The sequence below is a fragment of the Xenopus laevis genome, chromosome 3S (assembly GCF_017654675.1).
Source record: "Xenopus laevis strain J_2021 chromosome 3S, Xenopus_laevis_v10.1, whole genome shotgun sequence".
In the NCBI taxonomy this organism is placed as follows: Eukaryota; Metazoa; Chordata; class Amphibia; order Anura; family Pipidae; genus Xenopus; species Xenopus laevis.
Genome location: NC_054376.1, coordinates 119,789,269 through 119,811,751, shown reverse-complemented (window position 1 = coordinate 119,811,751; position 22,483 = coordinate 119,789,269). Strand labels below are relative to the sequence as shown.

The 22,483-nt window shown below is 34.9% G+C and overlaps 1 protein-coding gene across 26 annotated transcripts in view; it reads left to right on the top strand.

The window, feature by feature from the left end:
• Nucleotides 1-22,483, top strand: part of LOC108713304 (protocadherin gamma-A4) — a 203,329-nt gene that overhangs the window by 112,621 nt on the left and 68,225 nt on the right. For 2 of the 26 annotated variants that reach the window (XM_041588799.1, XM_041588793.1), the window contains exon 1: nucleotides 17,944-21,228. The exons of 21 other annotated variants lie outside the window; for them this stretch is intronic. In XM_041588799.1, coding sequence (XP_041444733.1) covers nucleotides 18,814-21,228 — 2,415 coding nt within the window. In that variant the 5' untranslated portion in view covers nucleotides 17,944-18,813. Of the gene's footprint in view, nucleotides 1-1,133; nucleotides 3,732-6,319; nucleotides 8,866-11,617; nucleotides 14,370-17,943; nucleotides 21,229-22,483 lie in introns of those variants that run through there. 3 more of the 26 variants (XM_041588803.1, XM_041588806.1, XM_041588795.1) reach the window with 3 other exon arrangements.

Sequence of the window (22,483 nt, the reverse complement as noted above, 5' to 3'; positions counted from 1 at the left end):
AGCCCTAAACATGCTACTTTGCAGTGGGCCATTGCCTCAGCTTTCAGATGCTGGAGGACACAAGGGCTTATACAAGCTGAAGAATGGTAGTAAAAAGTTATATTGCAAAGTGCTGGATTCTACTCAAATCTTTAAGGATTCTAGCAGAATACCTACACTTAAAAAATCTATGAGATTTAAATGGCAATAAATACCATGTGTACTTATGTACTAGGATGTTGAAAATACTTTTTTTGGTGTAATGGTATGAAAAGGCTAGAGGGTTTACTGTTACAGAGAGCAATATGTATTCAGAGCTTACTCTGAGTGCTTTAAGGTATTAGCATCATAATTTTACATCTGATTCATTTCTTTTGGTCACAAGATCTGGAGCAAACTTTGCTCCTTTTTTACCCTCAAGTCAGATTCTGGGGCACAGGCATGGGCACCAATTTTATTGTAGTATAAAATCTTGAATGAATGAAAGGTAAATATTGAATAATCTACATTCTATATTCCTGACTTTTTTGCATATTATGCTCGAAATGCAACATGCGTTGTGTTAACGCAGGTTTAATTTATGTAGGTATCACTTACTCTTACTGCTAAACCTAGAGTTAAAACATGAGTACAGCTAGGCGTTGTGATATAAATGAAACATTTACAGATTTGTATACTTTTAAATGACACCTACAACAATTTGAGGGACATGTTTACTTTTTTTCTCTACATTAAATGCCACAAGCATCTCATGTAAAATGCATGTGGATGTAAATTCTGTGTAAGTTAACTTCTTATAATTGCAAACATTTTGTGGATGCAGCAGATTTGTAGCTTGGCATACACAACTTTAAAATGCACAATAACTTGCATGTTATTTTTCTGTTTACTTACTATGGGATGATATGTTTTCTTATATTAATATATGTGTGTACCGTGCCAAGTAGTTCCATAAAGCATTTTTAAGAAAATTACCATTTCTAAAAAGGCCAACATTTTTACATTCATAATAAAATGTAATACAATTTTATGTGCAAAGGTATATACAAGTCTGATTATTATATATATAATATTGCTTTATATATTAGTTCCTTTATATATTATCTGCAGTTCCCCATTTGTGCCTCAGAGCGCCGCTGTTCACTAATATTAAGAAATCTTGGAGCTCCATTGGTTCTATTGTAAAGCAGACATAGTTTAGATTTGCAAAGAAGGATCACAACCATTTTAGCTTCTCAGAAGACATATCTGCTTTTGGCTTTATAAAGGAGTGGATTTTACCTTTTTTCTGTTTACAACTGGATAACAAACAGAGCAAGCAATTTTTTGGGATATTCATACAAAGGATGTCTAGGATGAAAATGCAGCAAACACAGACATGCAAAGGATTCAAACAAAGATGGCAAGTAATAATTTCATTGTTTTTTTCTTGCCTATGTTATTCAGTCTCTGCTCAGCTTCACTACTCAATTTTTGAAGAAATGCAAAAAGGCTCATTGATAGGAAATTTAGCAAATGATCTCGGATTAAATGTTAAGGAAATCACAGCTAGAAAACTCAGAATTGTCTCACGCCTTTCAGAGAAATATTTTAGAGTTAATCTTGGAAATGGGGATTTGAATGTTGCAGACAGGATAGACAGAGAGGCTCTATGTGGGGCAAGGGATGAATGTTTTCTAACCTTTGATGCAGTGATTGAGAATCCGCTAAATATTTTCCGAGTTAGAATAGACATTAAGGACACCAATGATAATGCACCAACATTTGCTCGTGAGAAAACTGAATTAGAAATGAGTGAGCACACATCACCTGGAACAATATTTTCTTTGCATAATGCAGAAGATCTAGATTTGGGAAAAAATTCACTTTTGACATATAGAATAAGTGCCAATAACTATTTTATATTGGGTGAGAAATCAAGCTCTGATGGCAGAAAATTTCCAGAATTGATTTTAGAAACCAGTTTAGATCGGGAAACCCAAAGCTACCATGAACTGATATTGACAGCGTCTGATGGTGGAAATCCTGTGCAAACAGGTACAACTCTCATTAAGATTACTGTTACTGATTTCAATGACAACTTTCCTGTATTCACACAAGAAGTATACAAAGTGAATATACATGAAAACATCCCAATAAATTCTACAGTTCTACATGTTAAAGCAAGTGATAAAGATGAAGGAATCAATGCACAAATCACATACTCTTTTAGCACAACTGCAAATAACGTGCTCCGTATATTTACTATTAATCCAAATAATGGAGAAATTACAACAAAAGGAAATGTAAATTTTGAGGAAGAAAAATATTATGATGTTTCTGTACATGCTCAGGATGGCAGTGGCCAAATTTCCCATGCCAAAGTCTTAATAGAAATTACTGATGAAAATGACAATGCTCCAGATATATCTGTTACCTCAATAACTACCCCAATCTCTGAAGACTCTCCAACTGGCACTGTGGTAGCATTAATTGAAGCACATGATCTAGACTCTGGAGAAAATGGGGAGGTTGACTGTCAAATCATTGGTGTGGTACCTTTTAAACTATTGTTATCATCAGGAAACTTCTACAAAATTGTTACTACAAGCACCTTAGATAGAGAAAAAAACTCACATTACAATATTATTATTCAAGCTACAGATAAGGGTTCACCTCCCCTTTCTTTTCAGAAAACCATCAGATTGGATGTTTTGGATATAAATGACAATCCACCTGTATTTGAAAAGTTATCATATATTGCATATGTATCAGAAAATAATCAACCAGGAGCCTCAATTTACAATATCCAAGCAATAGATAAGGACATTGAAGAAAATGGAAAAATTCTCTATTCCATTATCACCAGCAATGCAGAAGAGATGCCTTCAACAGCTTATATTTCCATTAACCCATTAACTGGGGTAATTTATGCACAACGTTCATTTGATTATGAGCAGGACAGAGAATTTCAAATACAAATCATGGCCAAGGACAATGGGTCGCCATCTCTGAACAGCAGTGCAATAGTGAGAATTTGTGTTGTTGATCAGAATGATAATTCACCAACTATTCTCTACCCATCACCAGATGTTGGAGGTTCTGCAGCATATGAGATGGTTCCTTTTTCCTCTGAACAAGGCTCTTTAGTGACTAAAGTGGTGGCAGTGGATGCTGACTCAGGTCACAATGCTTGGCTCTCTTACCATTTTTGGCATGATTTAGAAGTATTGCATTTCGCGATTGATCAATATACAGGAGAGATCAGAACATCTCGAGTTTTTCAGGAAAGAGACATTTTGAGGCACAAAGTTGTGGTGATAGTAAAGGACAATGGGACACCCTCTCTCTCAGCCACTGTTACACTGACTCTTGTAGTTGCTGATAATTTTCAGCTTGTGATTCCTGAAATTAGTAACCAGCCCATGAAATCAGATTCTCCATCAAACATGCAGATCTACTTGGTTATTGCTGTAGCACTGATCTCTTTTCTTTTCATGTTGACTATAATGTTTGCTGTCATATCAAAATACAGAGAATCAAAATCGCCAACATCAATTAGTTCACTGAGCACATATCCCCAAATTGATCACAGATTTATTCATCAATTTAATACTGGTACTTTGCCACTACCATACTCCTATGATGTCTGTGTAACACTAGATCCAAGTGAAAGAGACTTTGCTTTTCTTAAACCTCCTAACAATGTTCCAGTGGGAAGTTTAATTGATGCTGATGATTCAGGTATTGGAAATGAAAGTACGATTGTGCAGGTGAGTCACTACTTAAGTATATGACTTTTCTGTTACGTTGCTCAATGTGGTTTGAAAATTTACTTTTACAGTGACTGTTTATTAAAATCTATAGTACTCAATAGTGGTATACTTTTTTACACTTTTTTAGGTGCATTGTAAAACTGTAACAGTTACATAGACCAGAACACAGAAATTTTCCGCAATTTGTCTTGCTCTTGACTAATGTAATGTTCTTCTCTTACTGATTTAACTACTTAAATTTAGAATCTATCACAATTGAAAGGCAACTTTTTAGAGATTTTTGACCTGCTCAGATTTCTTTTATCTTGGATGCGACATTCTTTTCCATGTTTCTATAGATTTTGCATACCACATTTCTAACCCAATATCACTATATAGTATAAGTGATAATGTAATCAGTACTGTAAGTTATATTTTAGAAACTTAATTAACACTACCGTTTATATGAGTCCCAAAATGCTATGTATTTAATTATCCTACTTTGGTGGGATATTGTTAGTAAAATAGAAGGAGTATATGCCTTGAAATAATGTGTAATGTTTTGTAAAATACAATATTGTCTTTATTGGGAGTCAATATTTATACTTTTGAAAAACGGACTATTTTTTGCTCTGGAATGTTTCTTTAAAAATATGACAACACCTCTGTTTGTTTTCTGTGCAGTTTGCACCCCTTACTAAATAGGTATCATATGTGTGGGCCATGGGCATAAAGTTATGCACATGCGTGTAAATTGAAAAGAGAGCCTGGTCAATGGAAGATTGAAACTCATGGCTCCTTTGCACCTCTTCCCAATGTGACTTGCACCTAACAACTCTGTTATTTACTTATAGGCCTGCATGCATTAAGTATAAAAGCTTTTGCATCTAGCCCTTGTTCTTACATTGATAAATGAATCTTGTTGCCTGCAAGAAATCATGTTATTGCTCAGACTTTAAGGGGCAGATTTGTCAAAGGTCGAGGTGAATTTTTGAATAAAAAAAAATTGAATCTCAAGCTATTTTTTGTGTACTTTGACTAGGGAATACTCAGCTTAATTTCAGTTGGTCTTTTTGACTTCAAATTATGAAGTTTTTCACATTTGAAATTCGACCCTTGATAAATATGCCCCTAAATGTTTGTATATGGATACACATTGTTGCATTTGTGAGTGTAAAATGGACATAAGCAAAATCTGCATGCATCTGGGTGGGACCCTATTTGTGTAAAAATTTCTCTTAAATAGGGCAATTGTAATTGTGAGGAACTTGCATGTAGTTGGGGGTGGACAGTGATAATGCACTAAACTATTGAATGGATAAAATAATGGTACTCAAGTTAGAAAATAAACATAACCCTTGGTGAACCCTCAGACAGGACTTATAGCATACTGTAATTAGGACATGATATGAAGTCTCAAGGGAAATGACTATATTTTTTTCCTCTTCAGGACACTTTCATGTCTGTAGACCAAGTGGAATATCTGCAGCTCCTGATTGTACAGTTGTGATTTACTTCTAATTTGGTTTTACTGTGTCTTAAATACATGTGCAAAATAAGAGCAGGGTGTATGATTCAGGGAATACAAGGGCCTTACCTCATTGCCAGGTGCATATATGATACATCTGGTTATTATTACCTACATCCAGCACATGTATGATGTATGCATTGATACCTGGTAGCAGTGTACATGTGCATGGATTGTTTTGCATCAATGAATCTCAATAGCAGAAATGTCTTTAACATGTATAGGCTATATAGCTGATTTGCCATTTTACTTGGGTTACACTAAAATATTTTACCTATAGCATATTTGTTCTTTATCTTTTTTCTCAGAATTTTACAGAGATTATTTATCATTCACATCAGTTCCCCTCAAATGTATAAATGGCCAGTTTCATTAGGAGCAATTAACCTGCCTATTCCCGTTGTGGTATATGGGAAGAATCCTATGGATACATGGGAAATACTCATTACAGATTGGTCAGAGGTCTGAATTAATCATCAGTACTGCAAGAAGGGTTGCCACCCGGCTGGTATTTTATTACAAATTTATCGTCAATGTAGCTGCCGGTAATTTGTAATACCCTTTACAAAAGCTCTTCGCCTCCAGTAAAAATGTACATTTCCTTTGGCTTCTGTGATATGGCCACACCCCTTTTGTGACACTACCCTGTGGCTCCGCCTCCTTCAGCAATCGTTGAATGATGGCTCCACCCCCTTTGTGTCACGCCCCACCCCTTTATTATCCGCCCCCACCACTGGCCGGTATTTTTTTTTTAAAAAAAGGTGGCAACCCTAACTGCAAGGCAGAGATGATATCATTAACAAGAATCAAATAATTCATAATGTAACTGTTTCTTTATACTGTGCCTTAGTGCACAATCTTCATGGTACATTTCTTATCAAACCCACTATTTTTTATTGTAGTACATTGTAGTCACCATGTATAGCACAGTTCAGGCATTTCTGCTATGGATGTTATCTGCAGTTCCACATTTGTGCCTCAGAGCGCCACTGTTTGCTAATATTAAGAAACCTTATAGACCCATTGGTACTGCCAGAAACCAGACATTGTGCAGATTTGCAAGGAGGAATCATAGTCATTTTAGATTTTCATAGGGAGGATTCTTCTGCTCTTGGTCTTATATGGCTGTGGATTGTGCATGTTTTTTCTCTATTTACAATTGGATTACAAATACAGCAAGAAGCTTCATGTTGGAGACTTCTCATATAAAGAATAACTGAAAGGAACATGCAGCAAACACAGATAGGATTCAGATGGCAAGTAATGTTTTCATTCCTATGTTTATGCCTTTGTCATTCAGTCTCTGCTCAGCTGCAATATTCCATTTTTGAAGAAATGCAAAAAGGCTCATTGATAGGAAATTTAGCAAATGATCTTGGATTAAACATGGAGGACATTTCTGGTAGAAAACTCAGAATTGTTTCACATCTTTCAGAGAAGTATTTTAGAATGGATCTCAGAAATGGGAATTTAAATGTTGCAGACAGAATAGACAGAGAAGCTCTGTGTGAGGCAAAAGAAGAATGTTTTTTGACCGTTGATGCAGTGATTCAGAATCCTCTAAATATTTTCCATATTAGGGTTGACATTAAGGATATAAATGATAATCCACCAAGATTTGTTCGTGAAATTATCGAAATAGAAATCAGTGAATCTGCCTTACCCAGAACAAAATTTATTTTACAAAATGCAGAAGATATGGATTTGGGTATAAATTCTGTCTTAAACTATAAACTCAGTGCCAATAAGCATTTTATACTAGAAGAGAGAAAAAATAATAATGGAAGAATATCTCCAGAACTGATATTGCAGACAAGCTTAGATCGAGAAACCCAAAGCAACCATGAGCTGATATTAACAGTGTCTGATGGTGGAAATCCTGTGCAAACAGGTACAACTCTCATTAAGATTACTGTTACTGATTTGAATGATAATTTGCCTGTATTCACACAAGAAGTATATAAGGTAAAAATACATGAAAATACCCCAATAAATTCTACAGTTCTTCATGTTAATGCAAGTGATAACGATGAAGGTATCAATGCACAAATCACATACTCTTTTAGCACAACATCAACCAATGTGCTCCGTGTATTCATTATTAATCCCAACAATGGAGTAATTAAAAGTAAAGAAAATTTAGATTTTGAGGAAGCAAAATTTTATGACATTTCTGTACAAGCTGAAGATGGTGGTGGCCTTGCTGCTCAAGCTAAAATTCTAATAGAAATTTTAGATGAAAATGACAATGCTCCAGAAATATCTGTTACTTTAATAACGAACCCAGTCTCTGAAGATTCTGCACTTGGTACTGTTGTGGCACTGATTAAAGCACATGATCTAGACTCAGGGGAAAATGGAGATATTGACTGTGAAATCATTGGTGTGGTACCTTTTAAACTATTGTCAACATCTGGAAACTTCTACAAAATTGTTACTACAAGCATCTTGGATAGAGAAAGAAATTCACATTACAATATTACTATTCAAGCTACAGACAAAGGTTCTCCTCCCCTTTCTTCTAGGAAAACAGTCAGATTGGATGTTTTGGATATAAATGACAATCCACCTCTATTTGAAAAATCTTCATATACTGCATATGTACCAGAAAATAATCAACCTGGGGCCTTAATATACAGTATCCAAGCAATAGATAAGGACACTGAAGACAATAGAAAACTTTTCTATTCAATTGTCACCAACAATAAAGAGGAGATTTCTTCTACTGCTTATATTTCTATTAACCCAGTAACTGGTGTTATTTATGCACAGCGTTCATTTGATTATGAGCAAGACAAAGAATTTGAAATACAAATTATGGCAAAAGACAATGGATCTCCTCCTCTGAACAGCAGTGCAATAATGCGAATTTGTGTTATCGATCAGAATGATAATTCACCAAGAATTCTCTATCCATCACCAGAAGTTGGAGGTTCTGCAGCATATGATATGGTTCCTTTTTCTTCAGAACAAGGGACTTTAGTGACTAAAGTGGTGGCAGTGGATGCTGACTCAGGTCACAATGCTTGGCTCACTTATCATTTTTTGCAAGACTCAGAAATGTCAAATTTTGTCATTGATCAATATACAGGAGAGATCAGAACATCTAAAGTTTTCCAAGAAAGAGATTTTTTCAGGCACAAAATTGTGGTAATGGTAAAGGACAATGGGACACCCTCTCTCTCAGCCACTGTTACACTGACTCTTGTAGTTGCTGATAATTTTCAGCTTGTGCTTCCTGAAATTAGTAACCAGCCCATGAAATCAGACTCTCAGTCTAATATGCAAATGTACTTAATAATCGCAGTAGCATTGATCTCTTTTCTCTTTATGTTGACTGTAGTGTCTGCTGTCATATCTAAATACAGAGAATCAAAATCTCCAACATCAATCAGTTCAATGACCACATACCCCCAAATTGATCACAGATTTATTTCTCAGTTTAATACTTTGCCACTGCCATACTCTTATGATGTCTGTGTGACGCTAGATCCAAGTGAAAGAGACTTTGCTTTTCTTAAACCTCCTAACAATGTTCCAGTGGGAAGTTTAATTGATGCTAATGATTCAGGTATTGGAAATGAAAGTGCACAAGGAGCTTTTGGTGATGCGACCACTGCCGAGGTAAGTCACTGCTTCAGTAAATTACATTTTCATTAAATTACCCAAAATTACTTGATTTCACTGATAGTTTGAGAAAATCAATTAGTTTTCAGTAGTATAGGATTTCATCCATTTTGTAACAAATACGCTTGAGCTGCAAACTTTTATACAGCTTAGTGCAATTTCAGATGACTGACCCACAAGAAATACCTTAGGAGTGTTATGCAAGTGGCTGTGTATAATGGAGTAACTTTATGTTACTGGGCCCCCATAGCAAATACATTTTAGGGCCCCAATATATCCAGAGATTGTCCTGTTTTACCAATATATATATTGAAATTGCTCATTATTTGGGCCTCATGCGTCCCCTTATACCTCCTGGGCCCCCTGCAGCCATATGGTCTGCTTTGTAGTTAAGCACCACGCTGTGCGTAAGATTAATTAATAATTATATTAGGCAATTTGGTGAAATATTGTCATTAAAGCAGATGTAAACAGAAAAAAAATATTTGGCTAATGAAAGAATAAGTTACACCAAAAAATTTAATTGTTTTAAAGTAATTATAATATAATGTACTATTGCCCTAGGAAAACTGTTGTGTTTGCTTCAGAAACGTCACTATAGTTTATATAAAAAGGCTGCTGGGAAGCCATGGGGGCAGCCATTCAAAGTTGAAAAAGTAGAAAATGCACAGGATCCACAGCAGATAATAGATAAGCCTTGAAGTATACAATGGGATTCTACAAAGCGTATCAGTTTTCTACCATGTGTCCTGTGCTTGAATGGTTGCCCCCATGGCTACACATCAGCTTGTTTATATAAACTATCGTAGTCCTTTTGAAGCAAACAGTGGAGGGCATCAATATATTATCTATTCATTCCTTTAAAACACTTTTTTGATTTTACTGTTCTTTGATTTTAAAGTTATCTGTATTTATTTGGATGGGTTATAACAAACAAGGGAATATAGTCAGGTGATCCCACTAGTGGCCAATAAAACAGCAACCAAGTTTGGGAGTTTTACTTTGATAGCATCAAGTAAGTTGTGTGTAAATCTTGGTCCCTTTGTAAAATGTAGCAGCTGAATTCTTGATTAATCAGATGAAAGTTTAGTGTAGGACAGGCCAGATATGGGATGACTTTGACATAGTTGGCCAGCTTAAATATATTGCAATATATGGACAAACAGTACCTGTTTTGTTTAAAGGGTAAGGCATTTTTAGTAGCTTACGGCACAAGTATTTGTTTGTATTTATTTAGATGGGACCTAATTTGTGTCAAACCTTCTTAAGTATCTTGCTGTGTAATACTTCTTCCCTTACCTCCCCTGCTAGTACCTCATGAATATAGTGCTGCCAAAGGCAGGTATCGCTGTATTTATGGGAGAAGTTACATGTTTGCCTTTTTTGCACTTTGCACCCTGCCTTTCAGGTAAAAATTACCCCATTCAGGTCTGCAAAAGTATATAAAGGCCCTGTCTGTAACCAATTCTAACTTGAAATCTTCTGGCAGAGGAACTTCTTAAATTGGGTTTACTGTTTTTAAGCACATGTGCAAAATAAGAGGCAGGTATCATGTTGTCCTTGCTTTTTAATAAAGTCTATGCTTTTTACAAAAAAATATGCAGCTGGAATGAGACTAAAGTCTGCGTTTCAGTGCAGACTTTTTCACTAACATCTCAACACCTATATTCTGGGCTACTCATTTCATCTTCTGAATACAATCCCTAAAGCAGTTGTAATGTATAGGAAACCAGTCAGAATATGTGTCCTGTTTGGGAATGGCATGTTTTGAATGTATGCTACACATTCGGTAGCCTGTCTGGTACAGTGCCTCATTGTGATGTGTATATGGAACATGCAGCCTTAATTAGTAGTAGCAGAAGATATTTTTGAGTCTGCTTGCATAAAGGTAGCATTAATAGTAATTGATTTCTTATTGAAGGGATATAAAATGAATTCTCATCACAATTTGTGTTTTGTACTTTGTTATTTGTACTTTACATCTTTACATATTTACTAAAAATTACATATGTAGGTAATTTCTTTATTATAAATTTATATAGCATCATAAAGGTATATATAGTGCTTCACATAGATTACTTATCAGTCAAACTCCCCATGTCCTAGTGGAACACTCCCAGGTCCCTACAAAACAAACACAGTATGAGGAATCAACTTTCCTAAATAAGTTTGTGCAAGGAGTATGCAATACCTGGAGAAAATCCACATAGACACATACAAGCTATTGCCTTCGCCAATAAATCCAATAACCCAGTTCTTCGGGGCAGCAATGCCAACAAATTCACCACCAAATTGCCCTTCTTTTTCCGTACCAAGCAATAACATCACCTCTTAAATCACCATTGTTTTCAACTAAGCCTTATAGTGCACTGTCCTTGTAAATACAACCACTAATTCTAAAAATTCTAAAAATAATCAGACAAGTTTTACTTTCACAATTTGATTTTAAAAATGTGTGGCACATTTGTGAACTATTTGTAAAATTTTGTGGTAATGATTTGCTTTGTACTGTGTTTGTGATATTATGCTGGTTTGTTTTTTAAGTTGAATAATATGTTTGGGTGTTTGAGCTCAGCTCTGCCTCTGAGCTTTAAGACCACATAGAAGAGAGAGGCTTTGACTACACAAAGCAGTGTAACACCATTTGATGAATTGTTTCATTGATTTGTTTGGATAAAAGTGTCCTTTAGGCACAAAAATATTACTGGGATTTTAAGTTAAAATATTTCCTAAAGTTTTGTTAAATAGAAAAAAATATTTTAGAGCTGGTAATCCAGTAATTCTCAGTTTGATATTTGATAAATCAGTTATTTCTGTGTATTTTCTGCAGTTCCACATTTGTGCCTCAGAGCGCCGCTGTTCACTAATATTAAGAAACCTTGGAAATCCATTGGTAGTATTATAAAGCAGACATTGTGCAGGTTTGCAAGGAGGGATCACAATCATTTTAGAGTCTCATACAGAGAATATGTCTGCTCTTGGTCTTACATGGTAGTGGATTTAACATGCTCTCTTACTTTTGAATTGGATTACAAACCCAGCAAGAAGCTTCATTTGGAATATTTTACATATTAAGATCAACTAAAATGAAAATGCAGGAAACACAAACATGCAAAGGATTCAGATGGCAAGTAATGCTTTTATTCCTATGTTTATGCCTTTGTCTTTCAGTCTCTGCTCAGCTGCAATATTCCATTTTTGAAGAAATGCAAAAGGGCTCATTGGTAGGAAATTTAGCAAATGATCTTGGATTAAATGTTAAGGAAATTGCAGTTAGAAAACTCAGAATTGTTTCACACCTTTCAGAAAAATATTTTAGAGTGAATCTTGGAAATGGGCATTTGAATGTTGCAGACAGGATAGACAGAGAGACTCTGTGTGAGGCAAGAGAAGAATGTTTTCTTACCTTTGATGCTGTGATTGAGAACCCTCTAAATATTTTCCATGTTAGGGTTGACATTAAGGACACAAATGATAATCCACCAAGATTCATTCGTGACAGCATTGAATTTGAAATCAGTGAGCACACCTCAGCAGGAGCAAGATTTCTTTTACAAAATGCAGAAGATTTGGATGTGGGAATGAATTCTATTGTTACCTATAAACTCACTGACAATAAGCATTTTGTACTAGGGGAAAAAAAGAGCACTAATGGGAGAACATTTCCGGAACTGATTTTGGAGACAAGTTTAGATAGAGAAACACAAAGCACCCATGAGTTAATATTAACAGCGTCTGATGGTGGAAATCCTGTGCAAACAGGTACAACTCTAATTAAGATTACTGTGATTGATTTCAATGACAACTTTCCTGTATTCACACAAGAAGTATACAGAGTGAATATACATGAAAACATACTGATAAATTCTACAGTCCTTCATATTAATGCAAGTGATAAAGATGTAGGTATGAATGCACAAATCACATATTCTTTTAGTACAAATGCAGCCAATGTTCTCCGTATGTTCACTATTAATTCAAATAATGGAGAAATTAAAACTAAAGGCATTGTGGATTTTGAGGAAGCAAAATATTATGACATTTCTATTCAAGCAGAAGATGATGGTGGCCTTGTTGCACATGCCAAAGTCTTAATAGAAGTTATAGATGAAAACGACAATGCTCCAGAGATATCAGTCACCTCGATAACCACCCCAGTCTCTGAGGATTCTCCATCTGGCACTGTGGTAGCATTGATCAAAGTGCATGATCTTGACTCTGGAGAAAATGGAGAGATTGACTGTGAAATCATTGGTGTGGTACCTTTTAAACTTTTGTCATCATCTGGAAACTTCTACAAAATTGTTACTACAAGCACCTTGGATAGAGAAAGAAGCTCACATTATAATATTACCATTCAAGCAACAGACAAAGGTTCTCCTCCCCTTTATTTTAGGAAAATCATCACATTGGATGTTTTTGATATAAATGACAATCCACCTATATTTGAAAAATCCACATATGTTGCCTATGTGCCAGAAAACAATCAACCAGGAGCTTCAATATACAGTGTTCAAGCAATGGATAAGGATACTGAAGAAAATGGGAAACTATTCTATTCTATTATCACCAGCAATACAGAAGAGCTACCGGCGACCTCTTATATTTCCATTAACCCAGTAACTGGTGTTATTTATACACAGAGATCATTTGATTATGAAAAAGACAGAGAATTTGAAATCCAAATTATGGCAAAAGACAATGGATCTCCATCTCTGAACAGCAGTGCAGCAGTGAGAATATGTGTTGTTGACCAGAATGATAATCCACCAACTATTCTCTACCCATCAGCTGATGTTGGTGGCTCTACGGCATATGAGATGGTTCCTTTCTCCTCTGAACAAGGTTCTTTAGTGACTAAAGTGGTGGCAGTGGATGTTGACTCAGGCCACAATGCTTGGCTCTCTTATCATTTTTTGCAGGACTTAGAAACATCATATTTTGCCATTGATCAATATACAGGAGAAATCAGAACATCACGAGTTTTTCAAGAAAGAGATATTTTGAGGAACAAAGTTGTTGTGATAGTAAAGGACAATGGGACACCCTCTCTCTCAGCCACTGTTACACTGACTCTTGTAGTCGGTGACAATTTTCAGCTTGTGCTTCCTGAAATCAGCAACAAATCTACAAAATCAAATTCTCAGTCTAATATGCAAATTTACTTAGTAATCGCCATAGCACTGATCTCTTTTCTCTTCATGTTGACGGTAATGTTTGCTGTCATATCTAAATACAGAAAATCAAAATCTCCAACATCATTCAGTTCACTGAGCACTTATCCCCAAATTGATCACAGATTTATTCCTCAATTTAATACTGGTACTTTGCCTCTACCATACTCCTATGATGTCTGTGTCACATTAGATCCAAGTGAAAGAGACTTTGCTTATCTTAAACCTCCTAACAATGTTCCAGTGGGATGTTTAATTGATGCCAATGATTCAGGTATTGGAAATGAAAGTGCACAAGGAGCTTTAGCTGATGCAACCATAGAAAAGGTGAGTCACTGCTTCAGTGAATAACTTTGCTCTTAAAATTCAAGTCTTATCTATTTATTTTGAAAAACAAGAGAACTATTTAATGCAATTGAAAAGGCAACATATTAGACTTGAATGACAGTAGATACGTTTTATAAATCCCAAAAAAAGTGCGTTCTGAGTCCTTTTTAACCTTAAACTCTTTATTTAAAGTCAATTGGGTTTTCAAAGTAGTGGAGGGGGTGGGGAGGTTGCAAACCTCAACCAGTGCTCGGTTCTTTGCTTAATCTATCTGATACTAAAGCTCACAAGAGCCCGTGGATTTGTGGTTTTTTAGGCCTATATAGATTTCTTCCAGTCTAGGACTAGATTAAAATTTGAGACCACAGTCCCGGGTACTCTGCCTTCTTTGACTTTGTGGTGTCCCAGGGATAGAAACAATTAGGTAGTAGATTTGGGACAACTTCACCTCCTCCTCTTTTCCATTTCTGACTTATTTTCTGAACCTGAGCATTGTGTGTTTTTTAATATTTATACTATTTATTGCGGTCTCTATTTAATCAATTCTCTCAACTTTAATTTATTGCTAAGCACTATTGAGCACTTTCAATTTTATGAATTTTGGTCAGTCCGGATGAAATTATTTTTCATTAATTATTAAGCACTTGTACTTTAAAGTTTTTTAACTCAAAGTGATTGGTGGGGGTTACTTTTAACTATTATATATCCTGTAGTAAAAGGATATACACTATTGTGGAATAAGAATTAACTACAGCTAAGGGTATATGTGTACCCAATTTTCTTAACCCCTGTATATATAACTAGATGAACTGTATCACAATTATTTAATGAATTCATAATCATTGGATTTTAACTAGTCTTATCTTAGCACAAGCACTTTTTTTGGGATTTATATAAAGTAATTAGTAAAATTGCATGCAACTGAGACCTCAATTAGGTAGTTTTAACTACTAGAGACTGCTGAGCGAGTTTGAAGCTAGTGGGGTACTTTTTTCTCTTTCAAATCATTAACTTGTACTGACTAAGGTCAGACCTCCGCTTCTACCGCAGGATAAATTTATTTAACAAGGGATCACCTTTTTGTTTGATAGTAGATACGTTTTGATATAACTTGACTTTATTCGTTTTGACTTGACTAAGCCATACAGGCATTGCTGGCACCTGGTTTAGGGGATAATACAAGCAATGTAGTAGGTTATACCATATGTATTTTTTCCATGTCAGATTCAGTCCTAACTATGGATCTTAAATTTTCTTACTTAGCTTTATTCAATTTTATGTGTATTTGCCAGTGGATGAGACAAATCCATACTTTTTGGCTGATGATAATAATATAATGATATTTGTCATATTGTAATTTAGGGAAGATCAGCTTTAGTATAAGAAACACATCCTTTGCAGTAGTAAAACTATTTAAGAAAATGTGTGGAATATTGACATTAAGGGGTTATATATACAAAAATAGAAATTTTATCAATGAAAAAATATACCTTTTAAGCAACCTTTTCATGAAAACTCTTAAATAGTTACTTGTTAAGTAGTGATGAGCAGGCTGGGTCGAAACCCCTGGGACCCATGAATTTGCCTTTGGATTGGGTGGGTTTGGGATGACTTTCACACAAGATTAAAGGACATGAGTGGGTTCGGGTTGAGCTCTTCCTTCTGCTATAAACTTTTCCTGATTTCAGAGTTATAGTCGGCAAATGGGTAACCAGGTTCCCCCATACATTTTCTAACATATGGAACACAAACTATACAGTGGGCTCATGTGTAGGGCATTATAAGAACTCTAATGAAGGTTCCCTGGACTTACATATACGTCCATTAAACTTTATTATTTACTGCCGTATGCAAATTAGCCTGAGCGAAGACCTCTAACGAAGTTGCGATAGGTTTAATTGAACACTAACGCAGCTTGTCTTTGATTTCCAACGTAACGCTACTGAATTCACCAGCGTTTGGCTCTCTGGACACAACTTTGCATATTACTAAATTATCATTGTCTGAATTAATTTTTGCCTGGAGAAGTGTAGCGATAGGTGCGAAGCCGTCGCTGGCGATAATTTTCGCAGGTTTGTAAATTTCCCCCTATGTCTGTTTCTCTGACCTACAGTTGCATTATTAAAGGAGAAGTAAAGCTACCAAAGCAGTTTATTGCCAATAGATTAGCCACAATAGTGCAAGCTATAACACTATATTTATTCTGCCAAACCATACCTGAGTAAACAACTGTAGAAGCTCTCTATGTTTGTTTAGGATAGAAGCTGCCATATTAGCTTTGTGTGACATCACTTCTTGCCTGAGTCTCTCCCTGCTCACTCATAGCTCTGAGCTCAGATTACAGTAGGGAGGGAAGGAGGGGGGAGAGGAGCAAACTGAGCATGCTCAAGCCCAAGCCCTGGAGGTTTATGCTGAAAACAGGAAGTCTGATACAGAAGCCCATGTGTACACAATAGAAGGAAAGAAATTATGTGTTTGTTTTGACAGAGCAGAGCAGCATTACTTTGAGGTTTTATTGATGTATTTATATGAACCTCTCTGATAAAGCTTACTTAATTGTAGCCTTTCCTTCTCCTCTAAATTGTTGTAACAGCTAGTTTGAAGCTTCTTTCGCCATTAGTAAATTAAACTGGTGTCTGACACTGGAATTAGGCACTGGTCTGTTGGAAAGCAGAGTTCTGTGAAAGTAAAATGGAAGAGTATTCTAAACTTTTGATGGGCTCTCAGTCAGGGCTTGTACTATATATAAGGTACAAAATGGGTGTGGAAAATGATTGTATATTTGACTGTTCATGACTGCAGATCATACAGTGCACATCCAGTTTGTAATACATTGGATTTATCCTGAATTCTTATGGCACAGGAGAACTTTTCATTTGTTTTTACAGTATTTTGCTCGTTCTATATTACTGTGTGGCTGGAACGTGACTGTCTTCAATAATTTACAGTAGCAGTGTTTTCTTCTCTGTATGCATATATAAAGGAGCAATAGTAAAAATTACTTTTATACATACTATGGTCACTTTTATTAAGGGGCCAATTCTCTAAAAATCTGTTTTCTAAAATTCTCTAAAACCCTAAAAAGATTTATTAAGATTTATTAAGTGTAAAAAACACAAATAAATTCTAATAAAAAACTTTGCAAAGTAAAACTATTTCAGGACCTACAGAAGTAAATGGAAGATGTGCTGAAACTATTGGACTTTTTTGAACCACTCAGACTTTTAGGGGGAATGCAATTAGAAATTCCAAGTGTTATTTAAAATGGCGTTTTTTGGAATGTGTGCTGCTCACAATGTAAAATCACTTTCTGGCAGATATTACAGTGCTTATTTTCACTAAGCAAATATTAGCACCTGGAGTTTCATTACAAAAATTGGTTGCAAAAACCACTTTGTGATTGTGAAATTTTATAACATACACAAACATTGTGAGAAAGTCGCTGAGTTATTTGTATTTCTTTTCAGATGTTTCAGTGTTTTCTTTTTCTTCTTTTGTGCTTTTTATATTTGGATCTTTTAATAAGGTTCACGCCATTCATGGTTTTAGAGAAACAGAGTTTAATAGTGGTTTAAAAAGCTCTAATACCACTAAAATTTGACCTTTAAAAAAATAAACCTTCAAGTGTCAGATAACTTGCCCATATGATTTTGAAGTTTGTGCGGAAGCTAAAGTACTGTACTTGAGGGAAACAATCACAGCCACAAAAATAAATTGCAAGTTAATCTTCTACTCTAAGTAAAAGCCTTACTTCTACTGAGCAGCAACTGCAAACACTGCACCACCATATCACCCTTTCTTTTCTTTAGAAACACATTTATTTAAATCATAATTCCTTTATACTTTACTTGATATAGTGCACCATATGTATAAAGCTTTCACTAAGACAATCCATAATTTTAAATATTTACGAAATGTATTGCAGTACATCAAAAGCCAAAAGGACAAAAGACAACCCAAAAGTCTTAATAATGCCTGAGATCTCAAAGTAGTTGAACAGTTCCCAATGAACTCACACATTGATCTGCTTGGATAAAAGTGTTTTTTATTGCAATACTTTGTGGTCAACATAAATAATATAGAGCCTGATATATCAATGCCCAATATATTTTATAGAGCAAAAAATATGGTTATTGCTTCAGGATTCCCTGATAAATCAGTCCTATATTTCAGGTATTTCTACTGAATATATTTTCTGCAGTTCCACATTTGTGCCTCAGAGCGCCGCTGTTCACTAATATTAAGAAATCTGGAGATCCATTGGTACTGCCAGAAAGCAGACATAGTTTAGATTTGCAAGGAGGGATCACAATTATATTAGCTTCTCATACAGAGGATATATCTGCTGTTGGTCTCATAAAGTAGTGGATTTTACATGCCATTTTTTCCACCTGGATTACAAATACATCAAGAAGTGTCACTGTGCATATTTCTCATATAAAGAATGGCTGATATAAAGATGCAACAAACACAGAAAAACAAAGGATTCAGATGGCAAGTAATCTTTTCATTCCTATTTTCATGCCTTTGTCATTCAGTCTCTGCTCAGCTGCAATATTCCATTTTTGAAGAAATGCAAAAAGGCTCATTGATAGGAAATTTAGCAAATGATATTGAATTAAATGTTAAAGAAATTGCAGTTAGAAAATTCAGAATTGTTTCACGACTATCAGACAAATATTTCAGAGTAAATGTTGGAAATGGAAATTTAAATGTTGCAGACAGGATAGACAGAGAGGCTCTCTGCGGGGCAAGAGAAGAATGTTTTCTAACATTTGATGTTGTGATCGAGAATCCTCTAAATATTTTCCATGTTAGGATTGACATTAAGGATATAAATGATAATCCACCAAGATTTGTTAATGAGAAAATTGAATTTGAAATTAGTGAATCCACCTCAGCAGGAGTAAGATTTCCTTTACAAAATGCAGAAGATCTGGATGTGGGAATAAATTCTATTGTTACCTATAAACTGAGTGCCAATAAGCATTTTGTATTAGGGGAGAAGAAGAGCACTAATGGGAGAATATTTCCAGAACTGATTTTGGAGACAAGTTTAGATTGTGAAACACAAAGTAATCATGAGCTGATATTAACAGCGTCTGATGGCGGAAATCCTGTGCAAACAGGTACAACTCTAATTAAGATTATTGTTACTGATGTCAATGACAATTTTCCTGTATTCACACAAGAAGTATACAAAGTTAATTTACAGGAAAATATATCAATAAATTCTACTGTACTTCAAGTTAATGCAAGTGATAAAGACAAAGGTATCAATGCGCAAATCACATATTCTTTTAGTACAGCTGCAACTAATGTGCTCCGCATATTCACTATTAATCCAAATAATGGAGAAATCAAAACTATAAGTAATGTGGATTTTGAAGAAGAAAAATATTATGATTTTTCTGTACAAGCTAGAGATGGTGGTGGCTTTGTCACCAATGCCAAAGTGTTCATAGAAATTATAGATGAAAATGACAATGCTCCAGAGATATCAGTTACATCAATAACTAGCCCAGTCTCCGAGGATTCTATGTCTGACACTTTAGTAGCATTAATTGAAGCAAATGATTTAGATTCTGGAAAAAATGGGGAGGTTGAACTAAAAATCATTGGTGTGGTACCTTTTAAACTTTTGTCAACATCTGGAAACTTCTACAAAATTGTTACTATGAGAACCTTGGATAGAGAAAGAAGCTCACATTACAATATTACCATTCAAGCAACAGACAAAGGTTCTCCACCCCTTTCTGTTCAGACAACCATCAGATTGGATGTTTTGGATGTAAATGACAATCCACCTGTATTTGAAAAATCAACATATGTTGCCTATGTATCAGAAAACAATCAACCAGGAGCTTCAATTTACAGTATTCAAGCAATAGATAAGGACACTGAAGAAAATGGAAAACTTTTTTATTATATTATCACCAGCAAAACTGAAGAGCTTTCTTCAACTTCCTATATATCCATTAATCCCGTAACAGGTGTTCTTTATGCACAAAGATCATTTGACTATGAGCGGGACAGAGAATTTGAACTCCAAATTATGGCAAAAGACAATGGATCACCTTCTCTAAACAGCAGTGTAGCAGTGAGAATTTGTGTTGTTGACCAGAATGATAATTCACCAACTATTCTTTACCCATCACAAGATGGTGGTTCAGCAGCATATGAGATGGTTCCTTTCTCCTCTGAAAAAGGTTCTTTAGTGACTAAAGTAGTTGCAGTGGATGCTGACTCAGGCCACAATGCTTGGCTCTCTTATCATTTTTTGCAGGATTCTGAAACATCACATTTTATCATTGATCAATATACCGGAGAGATCAAAACATCTCATATTTTCCAAGAAAGAGATGTTTTGAGGTACAAACTTGTTGTGATAGTAAAGGACAACGGGACACCGTCTTTCTCAACTACGGTTACATTGACACTAGTAGTTGCTGATAATTTTCAGCATGTGCTTCCTGAAATTAATAACCAACCCATGAAATCAGGTTCTCAGTCAAACATGCAAATTTACTTAGTAGTTGCGATAGCATTGATCTCGTTTCTCTTCATGTTGACTGTAATGTTTGCTGTCATATCTAAATACAGAGAATCAAAATCCCCAACATCAATTAGTTCACTGAACACATACCCCCAAATTGATCACAGATTTATTCCTCAGTTTAATACTGGTACTCTGCCATTTCCATATTCTTATGATGTCTGTGTGACATTGGATCCAAGTGAAAGAGACTTTTCCTTTATCAAACCTCAAAACAATGTTCCAGTGGGATGTTTAATTGATGCCAATGATTCGTGTATTGGAAATGCACAAGGAGTCATAGGTGATGCGGCCATTGTGGAGGTGAGTCACTCTTTCAGTGAATTACTTTTTTATTAAGTTAACCAAAAATGTCCCATTGTTTTTGTGACACTTTATGAAAATGCATAGGATTTCAGCCATTTTATAAAAAATAGTGATGAGTTGCAAACATAATCGTATAATCGCTCTTTTTTTTAATGCGACTCATAAGGTAAATTTTGAGACATTTTAAACTGTTGGCCAGTTTTCAGATACCTTGATATTTATGTCTTTACAGTGGATTTTGAATCTCTTTACTTTTGATGTTGCTGAATAACAATATTTGGTACTAGTACATTGTATTTTGTTAGTGGATGATCCAAATCTATACTTTTTGGATGAATACTGAGACCCTGTTTCTATCTCATTGTATTGAGTATCAACTTTAGTATAAGACCAAAATACTTTACAATGGACTATTTATTAAATGTGTAACAATATATTTAAGCAATTTAGTAGAATAATGTCTTTAAATGGGATGGCAATAACATTTTACACAATGAAAGAATGTGAGCATTTAAGACATTTTACAGCATATATTCATTAAACATTTTAAATTTTCAGTTGCAGTTGCAGTTATATTTTTAAATAACTTCGGAACCACTAAACATCTGTGATAAAAAAAAAGATATTCTGAATTCCAATTACTTTAGGTAGGCACACAATTGTATTATTGAGTTTACATTCCCATTAAAAAAACTCATTAATGCATTGACAATTATTCCCTTCATTTTTACATATGTATATTATTTAAAAAACAATAAAATAGTTTGAAAATTTATAATACACATCCATATTGACTCATGTAAAAGTTCTCCAGGTTTTGGTTGATGGAGATTTTTACATTTGAATTTCTGAGACTCATTCATGCATTAAAAATTATCCCTGTCATTTTGACAAATGTGGATTATTTAAAAAGCAATAAAATAGCTTGAAATGTATAATACATATCCTTATTGACTCATATAAAAGTTCTCCAGGTTTTGGTTGATGGAGATTTTTATATCTGAATTTTGAGACTTTTTTGTATATACAGAATTTGTATTTAACATGAATTGGGGTGTATAAGGCACAAAGTTATCTGAAACCTTTGCCACTGCAGGGGTGGTAAATGGGCATCCACAGAAGTCATTTCTGAACCTCAGCTGAACCTCAATTGTGAAAATTGGAGCTGAGCAATCTATTATTTGGTTAGTATTTTTTTGGAAGCTGAAAGGACCCATAATATATAAAATGTTTGCCTACATTAGTAAATTAA